This window comes from Pteropus alecto, unplaced genomic scaffold (genome assembly GCF_000325575.1).
Source record: "Pteropus alecto unplaced genomic scaffold, ASM32557v1 scaffold100, whole genome shotgun sequence".
In the NCBI taxonomy this organism is placed as follows: Eukaryota; Metazoa; Chordata; class Mammalia; order Chiroptera; family Pteropodidae; genus Pteropus; species Pteropus alecto.
Window position 1 is genome coordinate 1,921,109 of NW_006430723.1, and position 14,773 is coordinate 1,935,881.

The window sequence follows — 14,773 nt, forward strand, 5'->3', positions numbered from 1 at the left end:
CAGATCTCCCTGATAATGCGCTCCCGCTCCTCAAGCCGCTGCGCGCGCTCCAGCTCCTCCGCCGACGTGAAGACGTTCTTATTCAAAGTCCTCTCGAAGCGGCGGTGTCTCCTGACCGAGATGTCAGATGCTGTGTCCGAGCTGCCATCCTCACTGTCGCTGCTGTCGCTGCTGCTCTCTTGGTCCTGCAGGAATTTCTTCCTGGGATGCCGGCGGCAGTCTGTGTGGCAAGAGATCCTCATCACCAGGGCAGCCAGGGTGAGGACCAGCCCAATGCACACACCGGAGACGAAGTACAGAGCTGCTCGCTCAGGGTTCTCTGGAGGAGGAAGAAGAGAGCATTCAAGAGATGACCACTCCATATGCAGAGAGCAAATATGACTCCAGAGTACCTTGCATACCTCTCAACAGACCCTCTGATGGTTACAAATAGTGCCTCTCATGTGACAAACTGCATAATGTATTCAAAAATATAATTATCTACAAATGGTGAATCTGGGTAAAGGGTATATGAAATTCTTTGTTATTTATGCAACTTTAAATTTGAAATTATTTCGAAATGAAACGTTAAAGAATACTTAGCACCTACTGTATGCAAGCGACTATGTTTAAATGTCATTTGAATATGAGATGTCTATCCAAAGCCTATTTTCGCCTATACTAGAAAAATCTTTGCATCTGAATTTGCTCCCACAATCCCTTGAATAACCTTTTAACCACAATTGCAGGCAGCTGTTTGTGCTTCTGCTTCTCCTCTCCCTCCTCCCTCTCCCCTTCCCTCTCTTCCTCTTTCTTCTTTTCGATGGCAAATTTATAAATAAAATCAAGGACAAACAATCTCTTTTATTCTCAGTATACCATTACAGGCCTGTCAACAAATGTAGGTAGCTTCTAAGGTGCCCCCCAACTCCTGGTATTCACATCCTTATGCAAGCCCTGTCCTTTGAGGGCTGGACCTAGTGGGCTGGACCCAGTGACTTACTTCTGACAAATAGAATATGGCAAAAGGGATAGATGAGTCTAAGATTAGGTGACATAAGACTGACTTCCAACTTGCTCACACTCTCTCTCTGGCTTTTCTCACTCTCTTGCTCTGCTGAAGCCAGCTGCCGTGTAGTGAGTTGCCCTACAGAGAGGTCCGCACAGCGAGGAACCAAGCGTGGTCTCCGGCTAACAGCCTGCAAAGATCTGAATCATGCCAACAGCCATGTCAGTGAGCTTGGAAGTGAATCACCCTCTGGCAAAGCCTTGAGGTAATCACAGCCCTGGTCTTGCAGCAACCTTGTGGGAGACCTTGGATCAGAGAACCTAGCCAAACCAAACCCAGATTCCTAACCCGTGGAAACCGAGAGATAATAAATGTATGTTGTTTTAGGTCACTACATTTTGAGATAATTTGCAGCAATAGATAATTTATACAATCACAGACTGAAAGCCAATACAGGCATTTTGGAATGACTTTATCAGGTTAATTTGTTGGGGAGAAATTTGAGCTCTCCCTTGTTGAGAGAGGAAAAAGTCATTCTGTGATGACAAATATGCTTAGTGGGCCCAGCATGATCCCCATGTGACGAGCTCAGTAGAATTAGAGCCTTTGGGTGAACAGCTTTTTCTTTCTAGCTAAGTGTGAGAACATGAGGACATGCCTGGTCTGGAGTCACAGGACATGGTTATTCTGACAGGACCCATGATTGACACCTGCAATTTAGTTTTCCATAATCTACATTCACTGGTGAGTATCAATTAAAATATACATTGTTTTATGAGTTTTTAAAGAATATAAGTAGGTTCATATATGACATACATTTGCATTTTAAATTTAAGAGCATTTCTTAGAGAGATTTCCAGATATGTCAATAGCATTCTTTTTGCCTGATGCATAGTGTTCTGTAGTATAGATCTATCAAAGTTTATTTAACCATTTTTTATTGATAGCATATAAATTGTTTCCAATTTTTCACTATTATGATCAATGTGATAGTCAATATCCTTGTGTCCTTGTACACATCTCTTTCTTTACATGCAAGCAAAATTATTTCTACGGGTTAGTTATCGAGAAATAGAACAACTGTATCAAAGACATAGGCATTTTGAAGTTTTATGTATTCTAAAGTGTACCCCAAAAGGCTCCATCAGTCTAAACACAGCATATTGAGCACATGTGTTTATGATCCTCCCTTCTCTCTGAAACCTCCACAAAAATGACAGGGATGTAGATAAAATAAATATAAATTATAAGTACAAAGAGAAGAGTAGAGAAGAAAATAGAAAATACGAACAGTCAATACAAGAGTAATCAACAAATGATGTAAATGCAGTGAAAAGGGAGTGACACCAGCATCGTGGCATGTAAGACATCCCTACTTTTTGTCTCCCACTCTTTTACAACTAATTAGGCATCTATCCACAAAGAGAAGTGTTTCTGTGAGAATTGTGTGATCCAACAACATGTACTGAGGGGCTTGGGAGGAGTCTCGCCCACCTGTTCATCTGGTAATAGGCAGAGAACCCGCCTCAAACCTTCCCAGAGAGGCTGAGGAAAACCTGAAGAGTGCTGCCTTGGGAAAATACTCACAGAAGAGAGAAAATTTGTAAATCCATCCCTCTAGAGGGGAGATTCCAGCAAACCATTGGAGCAAACAAATAAACAAATAAGATGAATTGGGATTCAGCAGAGAGAGGAAGAGAAACTTTTGAGCACTGTCCCCCCTCCCCCCACCAAGGTGACACAGCACAAGACTGAACTATCTCATGACGACCTCTCCATAGCTGGAAAAGGAGAGTAGTGCATAGTGCCCGGCTACCAGAGCTGTGCCAGATGCTGCAGGATAAACCCATTTCTCTTCAGCAACTCAACCCAGAATACTGGGCAATGGAAAACCAGAAACTTGAGTTAAAGCGCCACCTTCTGGAAAACGAAAGAGAGGTTTTCAGCAGCCAGACAGGTGAACTGTAAGAACCAGAGAAGATACAAAAGCTTAAGAAATCTGCCACAAAGTGGAGCAAAATATGCAGAGCAGGTATGTAAATACAGGGTCAGAGAGAACCCCAGATATAACAGGTTCAACAAACAGTTCCCCACTTGAAGGCAACTAGTAAAGAGTTGAGGAGGTGTCTGCTCCATCAAAGGCAAAATCAGCAATGCAAAAACTACAAGGAACATAAATAATCAGAAAAAAAAGTCATCACAAAAAGGTAATAATTCTTCAAATAACTGAGCTCAAAAACACAAAATCTTGCAATCTACTGGATAAAGAATTCAAAAGAGCTGTTCTGAGAAAACAATGAGCTCTAAGAAAACACAGAAGAAAAGTCAACAAAATCAGGAAAAATATACATGAACAAAATGAGAAATTTAGCAAAGAGATAAAAACTATGAAAAAGAATGAAACAAACATTCTGGAGCTGAAAATTCAATGAATTAAATAAAAAGTTGAGGGAATCTGCATTGGGGTAGATCAAATAGAAAACAAAATAAGTGACCCAGATGATGGGAATTTTGAAATAATTCAATTAGAGGCAAACAGAGAAAAAAAGAATTTAAAAAAAAGTGAAGAAAGCATACATGATCTATGGGATTCAATCAAATGTACAAATATTAGTATAATCAGGGTCCCAGAAGGAGAAAAAGGAGTAAGGGGTCAGAAAGTTTATTTAAAGAAATAAACCTGGGAGAGACTTAAACATCCAAGTTCACAAAGTTAAGATATCACCCTTTCATCTCAATGCAAAAAGACCTTCTCCAAGACACATTATAATGAAACTGTCAAAAATCAAAGAAAAGGAAAGAATCTTAAAAGCATCCAGAGAAAATATTATAACCTTCAAAGGAACTCCCTTTAGGCTATCAGCAGATTTTTCGGCAGAAACCCTACAAGCCAGGAGAGAATGGAAGACATGTTCAAAGTGTTGAAAGGAAAAAAATTGCCAGCCAAGAATACTCTATATGGCAAAGTTATCCTTCAGATATGAAGGAGAAATAAAGACTCTTCCAGAAAAACAAAATATGAGGGAGTTCATTACCTGCTCACAAGAATTTCCTTCAAGACAAAAGGAAAGGATACTAAATAGTGACATGAAAACATATGAAAGTATACAACCCACTGGTAAAGATAAATATATAATCATTTGGCTATAGGATAAAGGTTAAAGGAAGAGTTATAATTAAAATAACTGTAGCTACTATAATCTGTTAATAAATACACAATATAAAAAAAGAGGTAAATTGTAACATCAAAAATATAAAGAGGGTAATAAAAGGATGGAGCTTTCGTATGTGACTGAAAAGCTGTCAATCTTTTACCAGTATAATGGTAGCTGTGGTTTGTCATTTATGTTCCTTTTGTATCCAATTTGTTGAAGGTTTTTTCAGGAAAGAATGTTGTATTTTGTCAAATGCTTTTCCTGCATCTATTGAGATGATAAAGAACAAGAAAGGAGATGAAATTACTATCTCTAAGAGATATCTGCATTCCCATATTCATGGCAGCATTATTCACAATAACCAAGACATGGAAACAACCTGTGTCCATCAAGAGATGAATTCTTAAAGAAAACGTAGTGTGTATGTATAAAATAAAAAACTCAGCCATAAAAAAGAAGAAAATTCTGAAATAAATTAATAAATCTAAATACTGTATTATATCACTAATATGTGGAACCTAAAAAAGGCTGAATTCATAAAAACAGTAGAATGCTGGTTACCAGGGGATGGGGAGTGAGGAACTGGTGACATGTTGTTTAAGGATACAAATTTGCAATTAGTAGATAAATAAGTCCTGGAGAGCTAAAGCATAGCATGGTGATTATAGACAACAATATTGTATTATAGCCTTCAGAGTTCCTAAGCAACTAGATCTTTTTTTTTTTTACATTTGTATCTATAAAATAAAATGTAACAATGGTAGTTACTGAATTCTTAGTTAAATCCAGAGATTTCATTAAAAAAAAAAAAAGCACAGTCTACGATCATGCCACTCTGAACAAGCCCAATCCTGTCTGATCTCGGAAGCTAAGCAGGGTTGGGCCTGGTTAGTACTGGGATGGGAGACCACCTAGGAAGACCAAGTGCTGTAGGCGTAGAAAATAAAAAATAAGGGACTGTGAGCTGACAAGGTCCTTGCAATCTGTGAGGTCGACCAATGGTTGCCTCGCTTAAAACACACACACACACACACACATGCACACACACACACACGAGTTGACTATAAAGTCAAATAAGAGTACTTCTCAATATTTTGTGTGATCATATGTACTTTTTTGGGTATCAGTAGCTAAATTCATAATGGCATGAAGTTGGGAAAGAAGCAAGAGGCAACCAAATGGCATCTTATATATATAATGTATACACACACACACACACACACACACACACACACACACATATACATACACACACACACACACACACACATATATATAAAATCTCAAAAGAGATTTGCTCAAAATAAAAAACTTTTATGGTTCAAAGACATATGAAGAAAGTGAAAAGTCAACCCATAGACTGGGAGAAAATATTTGCAAATCATATATCCAATAAAGGACTTGTATCCAGAATATATAAAGAACTCTTACAAGTCAATAATAAGAAAGCCAAATTTAAAAATGGGCAAAAGATTTGAATAGACATTTCTCAAAAATATATATATAAACAATAAATAAGCACATGGAAAGATTGTCATCATCATTAGTCATTAAGGAAACACAAATCGAAACCACAATGAGATTAATTTTTCACCCATTAGAATGGCTACAATAAAAAAGATGGACAGTAACAAGTGTTGGCAAGAATGTGGTGAAATTGGAACTCTCATACATTGCTTGTGGAAATGTAAAATGATGCAGCCACTTTGCAAAAACAGTTTGGAAGTTTCTTAAGTTAAACACAGATTTACCATATGACTCGGCAATTCTGTTCTTAGTTATCTTAAGACTCGTAGTCTTAGCAGAGCCTAAGAGACTAGATCTTAATTATTGTCACCACAAAAAAAGAGATAATAATTATGTAAACATAAATGAGGTGTTACCTAATGCTACGATAGTAATTATATTGCAATATGTAAATGTATCAAATCAACACATTGTCACCTTTAATAATATTATATGTCAATTATACCTCAATAAAATGTATGAATGAATGAAGTAAAAGAGGCTGTAACTGAACTCTGTTCGGTTGATATTCAGCAAACAGAGAGGATTGAGGGAGCTCTTGCCTTGAGGAGCTTAACAATCCAGCAGGGAAGCTGACCCACCCGTTTTATTACCAAAAGGAAGTGCTGCTATAGAAGTATGAAGAGCAATCTTTAGAAACGCAAAGGTGTATGGAAAAGCTAAGTTCGGATATGGGGATATGAGGAGGCTTTCTAGAAAAAGGTATCCAAATCCATGTTTTTAACAGGGTGGAAAACCATCAGGCAGATCAGCTTCTAAAGAGAGGCATTCAATAAGTGATAGCTCACTCTATTTCCTGCCCACCTGCCCGCTTGCCTGCCTGCCTGCCTGCCTGCCTTCCTTCCTTCCTTCCTTCCTTCCTTCCTTCCTTCCTTCCTTCCTCCCTACATGCAACTTGCAACATAAAATTTTTTAATACTTCCTCCCCCTCCCCCCTTTCCTTCCTCCCTCCCCTCCTTCCTCCTTCCCTCCCTCTATCCCTCTCTCTCTCCCTCTCTGCCCTGCTCCCTCTCCCTTCTCTGTCTCCCACTCATCCATCTATCTGGTATACCTATTTCCCTCCCTCTTTCTTTCTCTTCCTTCTTTCCTTCCTTCCTTTTCTCATCCCACCCACCCGTCCCTGTGAGTGTACGTCTCTGTCTCTTTCACGCCCTGCCCTCATTCCATCTATTACACAGTTTAACTTTGAAGATGGTTACTGAAGTGAATTTTGGAAATTGCTGTTCTCTCTCTAGCTTAACTAGTCATTCCTACCCTGCTACCTGATCAGAAACTATCCTTTTTTTTTTTTTTTTTGCCTGTAGCAGTCTCAGAAATGGATTCCCAGAGAAGCCCAGTAAAAGCAACCAGAGAGGGCAAGGGAGTTTACTGGGCCTCACTGGGTCCTGAGCAGGTGATTTGGGGCTGATTTTCAGAGCTGATATAATTTGTGTTGTTTCTCTTCATCATTCCTCTGCAAAAGTCAAAACTGTAGCTCTATTGTGGTTGTTTTTTCTCTTTTCTACTCCAGGTCACTTCCTCTTGGCCAATGATCCAACCTGATCTTGAGCAGATCCAGACAGCTGTTAATTGCCCAGGAAGCAAAGTGGAGAAGGCTATTGTCAGTTGTTTTCCCTTAATAAATAAAAATAAATGTATTGCTGTATCTTGCTTCCTGCAGGGTCATTGTTTTCCTGGGCAGGAAGAGGCCCTATGTGGAGGTCCTGGGGCTAATTTCATTTGCACCCTCAAAGGTCAGATTATGTCCACCAGCAGACGCTGCAAGACAGAAGAGCAACACCAGCCCAGGCCAGGTCAGCTGGTTTTCATGCAAGTGGAACCTTTTCCTTGCCTGGACTACCTTGTTGGCCCCAAAGCTTGCAGCTCCTTTAGTAGAAAGAAAGAAATTTTAAAAATAGGCCTTAGAGATAATAATGGGGCTTGTGTGGCATCAGGGATTATTCAACATAATCTCTTCTCTGAACTCTTAAGGCACTTGTCTCTTTATGGGATTCTGCCCTTCCCCATGGAAAAACAAAGTTTCTGCTAACACTTCTGCCCTCTCTGAAATGCTGGAGGAAGCTTCTTTCCTTCTCCTCCCATCCCTGACTTGCTCTTCCTCTGGAATAAGAAGTATTGGAGAATCACTGTTCCCACTAGGCTGCTTCTGGTGTGTGTTATTTTGCTTTTACTTCTTTCATCTTCCCTTCTCTTCCCTCCCCCTACCCCTCATGCCCCAGGAATAAACACCCCAGAAGAGGCCTTCCATTACTCTACCATCATCCTCATCCACCCTCTTCACTTTTCTTCTCCTGCAATGGGACAAACCTGCAGTCCTACAGCCCTAGCACTCAAAGGGAGCTAGGCAGAAGCTCTGACCCATCCTCTCTCTCTGGCTTAACCATCACATAAGTTAATACTGTATTCTGATGCTTTTCCAGCTTTTGAGTCTGGAAGGGAAGAAGAATGTGACTAATTAGCCCCTCAGATTTAGGCAGCATTTTATGTAGTTGTATTATAATTAGTTATGTAACCATTACTTTTCCCACATGACAGTGATAAATTTGAGGGTAGAATCCATATGAATCATTTTGGATTTCCAGAACATACAACATAGTGCCTTGCTCATGGCACATATCTTACAAATATTTATTGAATTAAATCATGAATACATGAATATGCAATTTCTAAAAGTCCAACTAATAAAATTATTATATGTAGATAAATATGTATATTGATGTATATATGTATGTATATGTGCACATAAATGTGTATATATTAGTACAACATTAAAAGAGTATGAGATGGAAAAAATTCTGAAATCTCCATAATCTCACAACTTGAATATGCAGTATAGTGAAATGAGTTTTCTTCTGTTCTTTTTTCTCTCACATAAATATGTAGATATTTATTTGTATTTACGTGGTTATAGAGTATATATACAGAAATCTCTGAGTCAAAGAGGATACATATTTTTATACCTTTTGATACACATTGCCAAGCGGTTTTTCAAAAGTGGTACATTTACCTTGCCATTAGCTGTGTATGAAAGTACCACTTTCATCCTGGAGGGATATTCCAATTGTCAAACTTTTAAAAATATTTTAGGTCAATAAATGGTTACTTTATTTATTTCACAAAATTTACTGTGAGTCTACAATGCCTTCAGGGCTGGAGACATAGAAGTTCTTAGCCCTCACAGAATTCCCAGTAAAAAAAGGGGAATAATATAAAATAGAAACTAAGGTATTTTCAAAAATCCCCCAGTTTGTGACTATTGATTGAGTTATGGTGGGCTAGGTTCCCTTACTACTAGGAAGCCATCTCACTTATGACAATCTCATAGGAAATGTGATGCGTTTTCTGGCCAATTACTACATGGTCCATATTGTTGTCCTTGTAAGGATATTAGTTAAATGAAAAAAAAATCTCTAAAAACTTCTATATTGGAAAAAATTGCTGTAAGGAAAATCAAAGGTCAAAATGCCAAATTGAGAAAAAATATTTAAAATATTTAACACAGACAAAAGACTAATACACAAAGAGCACTAAAAAGAGCATTAAGAAAAAGACCAACAACCAATAAAGAAAATGGATAAAAGAGATGAACAGTCCACAGAAAAATAAATACAAATGGCATTAAAAATATGAAAAGATGCTCCCCTAAAGCAGATTGGCACACTATGGTTCACAAGCCAAACCTGGCCAGCTACTATTTATTATTGGCACAGAACCATGCACATTCATTTATGTTTCATCCATGTCTGCCTCATGCTACATTGCAGAGTTGAATAGTTAGAACAGAGACTGAATGGCTCCTAAAGCTGAAAATATTTACTATCTGATTCTTTGCAAAAAAAGTTTGCTGACCCATAACTTAGAGAAACAGAATTAAATGACATTTAGATATTATTTTTCATTTACCAGACTGTCAAAAATCTGACAGTCTGAAAATACTGTTGCAGGACCTTCTCACACTTCTTATAAAGAGTAAATTGATAAAACTCTTTAAATGGCAATTTGGTAACATTTATCTTAATTAATAATTTATATACACTTTGATCTAGCAAGTCCACTTTTGGGAATTTATTCTACAAATATACTTGAACATGTATGTAGGCGATAGTTATTTATTGCAACAACTCTGTTGCCCTGTTTGAAAAGATCTGAACCATTCTCACCAGCCATCAATAGCAAACTGATTAAACTACGGTTTGTCTATACAATGGAATAGTATGTAGCCGTCTGAATGAGGAAGCTCTCTATACACCGATATGACATATCTTAACAATGTATTGTTCAGTGAAAAAAGTAAAGTACAAAATAGTATGTATGCAATGCTACCTAAGTTCAAAGTTGGGAGGTAAGATTATATGTTTATATTTTCTTACATCTGCACAAAGAGCTCTAGAAGGATACAGAGAAACCTGGTGATGGGTCAAATCTGGGGACTGGATGGAGCGGGCAGCTTTGAGGCAAGAGTTCTCAGTATGTATCTTTTTATATTATTTGATCATTGAGTCATGTTCAGGCACTGATGTGCTGAGTATCTAATGGGTGCCAGGCACTAGATGAGATGCTGACAATATAGCAGTTAACAAAAGAAACAAGAAATCTCTGTGCTCTTGGGAGCTTACATTCTAGTAGGGGATAGATAATAAACAAGATATGTGAATAAAATAGGTAGTACGTTAGATGGTGATAAGGAGAAAACAGGAAAAATAAGTAGAAGGATGTGAAGTGCTGACAATGCTGGAGGGGAGGAGGTAGACAGTGACTAGAGCGAACCTTGCTGAAAAGGTGACTTTTAGGGAAAAATCTAAAGGAAATGGAAAAATGAACCTGGAGAATGTGTTATCAATTCAAACCATTAAATTAAAAAGAACAATCATTCCATTTAATCTTCGTAACAACTCTATTAGAAGTTATTAATATTAATGAGATTATTAGCCTCATTATAAATTATTACATTATGATCCCAAGGGGTTGCTTGCAAGTAGTTGAAACAAGAAATGTTAACTCCTCCAATCCAAGTGCTGAGATAGAAGGAAACAAAACATGTGGGGAGAAAATAGATGGGCACCTCAGCCAGCGTGTAGAATAAGGGGAGAAGATGATGCTGAGAGTGCTCTGAAGATTGGGAGGGAGTTGTCCCATCCAGGACTGGAGGGAAGAATTCTTGGAAGAGGAAATGACTACAAAATTGAAGACAGGAGAAAAGGCCTGGCAAGTGGTTTAAAAAGGCTGGAGTGAGGTCTTGGTCAGGGAGGGCTATAACTGAATACGGGCAAGATGTCAAGGTCAGACACTAAGAGCCTTGGGAAGGCACATAAGAAACTAGTTTGGAGTATCTCAAGCCGTCCCCAAGTCCCTTCTCTCTTGCTTGCCTCTACTCTAGAGCATGTCTTTCCAACTTTGGCACTATTGATATCTCAAACCAGTTCTTTGTTATCAGGAGTTGTCTTGTGCATTGCAGGATATTTTTCCCACCAGATGCCAGTAGCAACCACTCCTCCCGCCCCAGTTGCAAGAACCAACAACGTATCCAGACATTGCCTGAAATCCCACTGTAGGGCAAAATCACTCCTGATTGTGAACCACTGGTTTGGAGGTTCAAAAAACTAAAATTCTCATTTTTCCAGCCCCCTTTGTAGCTGCGAGTAAGGTAACTCCTGTGTGTTTAGGTCACTAAGCTGAGGTTTTCTATTATTTGCAGCTAAAAATCATTCTAACTGTGAAACCATACAAAAGTTTGGATTTTATCAGAGAGATAATGGGGATCCACTAAAGGATTCTAAAAAGTAAAAAGAATTGGATCATCACAACTAAATTTTGGAAAGATTATTTTGCTACAAAACATAGACTATGAAGCAAGACTGGAGGCAAGTAGCCACGGAAAATGCCATTATGGCAAGGTAGGCAAAAATAAGATGAAGTTTGAACCAACTCCGTAGTGGTAGGAATAAAGGAGATGGGACACATCCAAGGGACATTAAGAGGCAAAGTGGACCAACCCTAAGCAATTGGATATGGAGAGTGAAGATGTATCAAAAATTAAAAATTATATTTCTGGTATAGGTGATCCCCTAGATCGTACACAAAAGAAGAAGCATATTTAAAAAGAAAGACAATATTCCATTCTAGGCCAGGTTGAATTTGAAATGCTTATGGCACATCCAAGTGGTAATGTTCAAGGCATAGATATACACAGCTCTGAAAGTCAGAAAAGAGTACAATAGCAGTAATTTTTAAAAATATATGTATGATAGAATTTAAAGTTTTAAGTTCCAATAAAATAACATTACTTATTACTGAAGTAACATAGATAAAGTATAGAATACTTAAAAATATAGCTACACAAAAGCAAATTAAAAATACACAGACACACACTTATACAACTCCAGCATCTAAGTATAAGTTGCAGTAAAATGTGGTTACGTATACATGTGAATACATACACATAAATGGCATTATACTGCCTATGCTCTGTGGTAACAGGCTTTATTCACTTAAGAGCATATCATAAATATCTTTCTATTTCAATTAACATTCACCCATTTTTCTGATTTTTGACTATTATAAATAGTTCTGAGATCAACTGTCCTCATAGTAAAATTTTTGCCCATATCCATAATTATTTCCTTAGGATAAATTCCCAGATGTAGACTTGCTGGCTAAATGGCATATGCGTTTTTAAGGTTTTTGACAGATGTTCCTAAATCATCCTCTGGAGAGATTGTAGCAGTTGACGATCCCATCAGCATTATGTGTGAGTACTGACCTCCCCACACTTTCTCCAAAACTGAAGTTGTATACTTAATTACGCAAACCTTTGAGAATTTGGTAAAATAAAATGTTAATTTCACTGTTGTTTTCATTTGGCATTTGTTTAATTGCTAGATTTTGAGCTGTTTTATGATGTTTTACCAGCAATCTGTATTTTTTCTGTGGCAAACTGCTGATTCCTGTCCTTTGTCCATTTATCTTTTGCTACACGTATCTTTTATTGATTTGTAAGAGCTCTTTATATATTATGAACTTTAACTCTTCTTCATCAATGCTATATTTTTTTCTTAGCTTGCATTTGCCATTTAATTTTAGGGTACATTTTGATAAACAGATATTTAAAACTATAGAAATGATCATGGTTTGAATTGGTTATTATAAAGAATGGGAATATGATGTATCTTCAAGCAAATATAGAGACTGAAGTACAATCTGAAAGGCTCAGCTGAGGTCAGATATTATGAATTTCTAATAACTTGAATCTGCAAAGTCGTAGCTGCATTTGGTTACTGGAGTGCAGAGGGAGAAAGTAGGATTCACTTAGAGTTAGGATTTGCTTGTTGGTTTAACCAGAACCTGGATAAAGGAATAAGAGAGTTAAATGTACTAGCAAGTGTGTTGCTGAAATGATGGGTCACATGGGACAAGATAAGAAGTAACTGATGTACTGGGAGAAAATAAGAGGGGTCGGGGCCCCATATAGCTGAAGATAAGATAGCGAAATGAGAACATGACAGAGCTATAAGATTAGGAGATTTTCTACAATTTTCTTCTATCCTACTTGTCATTATTGCTTTTGATCCATTTATTCTATTTTCTTCTTTTAAAACAATGATTATTTGTATCTGTTATATTCGCTTTCATATTTCATAATTTCTTTGTTCATTTCCTTTACAGGCAGGCAGTGTTCCCCCATCACACTCAGAATCAATTTTCAACCGTCAAGTCTATTGATTGGATTGAACACATTTTATTTTAGCCACTCTACTTTCCATTTCCTTGCATAATCTTTTTATCTTAGCCCGTACTTACTTAAGAGAAGCATTGTCTTCCTGCGTCCTAAGCAATATTTAATTCCAGAGTGTGGGGTGGGAAGGAGAAAGGTTGGAAGAGAGAGAAACACAAGGCCATGCACCCTTTCGGCCTTACTGACATCACAAAACACGAGTAAACACCAGACCATTCGATGAGTTACCACGCTCAGTGGTCACAACCCAGGGTCATGCTGGCCAAAATGGAAAACTGCCAAGCACCTTCCATGCTGAGTGGAGTTCCAAAGTCCAGTACCCTGTTTGCGCTCATCCGAGATATTTTCTTGCAACAACTGATTTACAAGTGTCCCCTGAGGCTCTGGAAACTTCAGGCCCTCCCTGGCTCTCCCAATTCATTTTGGGGGTGACTTCCCTATAGAGTTGAGGGGATCATCATTCAATTGCTTGTGAAAACATGAACCAGAGTTTCAAACATTTCTTTTCTAGCTCCAATGCCCTTTCTTCCAAGAACAGACTCAAAGAAAGAGTAAAACTGAGATGTATGGGTGTCCAGTGAAGGAGGCCCCAGGCACTGGGCTTTTTAGGAAGGTGAAGAGCTGACTGACGACCTGGGCTTTGTTGATCTGAGGAGGGAGAAGCCTGGATTTGGGGCATGTGCAGACTACATGTTGCATCTTGCCAAACACAAAGGAGCCAGCCAGGTATGCCCTGAGAAGTCCTCCTTTCTAAAATCAGGTTGCGTGTCATCCAAGATTGTCTCACAAATAGAAGCCATGAGCTTCCTTTATTTTCAACTCTGGCTCAGATTTTCCATTATAAATAGAAATGTCAGGTTTTGCATTTGAACTCTTAGGTCAGCACATATCAACCCTGGCTCAAGAACTAGAAAGCAAAACCAGTCTTTGTGAGAGGAAACCTAATCAAAACTTTAATCCCTTCCTTTTTATATAACATCCAGACGCATCGGGTGAAACAAAGAGAAGTAAAAACAAACTATCAAAAAATTAAAAACACTCAAGCAGCAGAAAATCGCTTTGGTCATTCAAACCAGTGAGCATTTTCATGTATTTTTTAAAAAATCAGCTTGATTGAGGTGTATTTTCATGTATTTTTAAATGGCTCCTCTTATATGAAGAGCATCGCAATAAATCATCTTAAGGGAAAAGTCAGCCATTTTCTTAAACGAGTACCACTTTGAACCAAGGATGGGGCAAATATCAGACTCTCCCAGACTGACATACCCTCTTTCTCCATGCCTTCCAGGTTTTCAAACACCTCACACAGCCCCCCAAACACAGCCTTCCCTCCCCACCCCCCCGCCCTCCACACACAAGAAAAACTGCATA

The 14,773-nt window shown here is 38.2% G+C and overlaps 1 protein-coding gene and 1 pseudogene across 1 annotated transcript in view; one reads left to right on the forward strand and one right to left on the reverse strand.

Moving 5' to 3' along the window:
* Window positions 1–2: 2 nt before the first annotated feature.
* Window positions 3–14,773, reverse strand: part of EVA1A (eva-1 homolog A, regulator of programmed cell death) — a gene marked incomplete at its 3' end in the record, with an annotated part of 43,165 nt that continues 28,394 nt past the window's right edge. Inside the window, exon 4 of the mRNA XM_006905241.2 lies at window positions 3–319. Within this exon, the coding sequence (XP_006905303.1) occupies window positions 3–319 (317 nt within the window). The remainder of the gene's footprint in view (window positions 320–14,773) is intronic.
* LOC112483033 lies at window positions 4,961–5,079 on the forward strand (annotated as a pseudogene).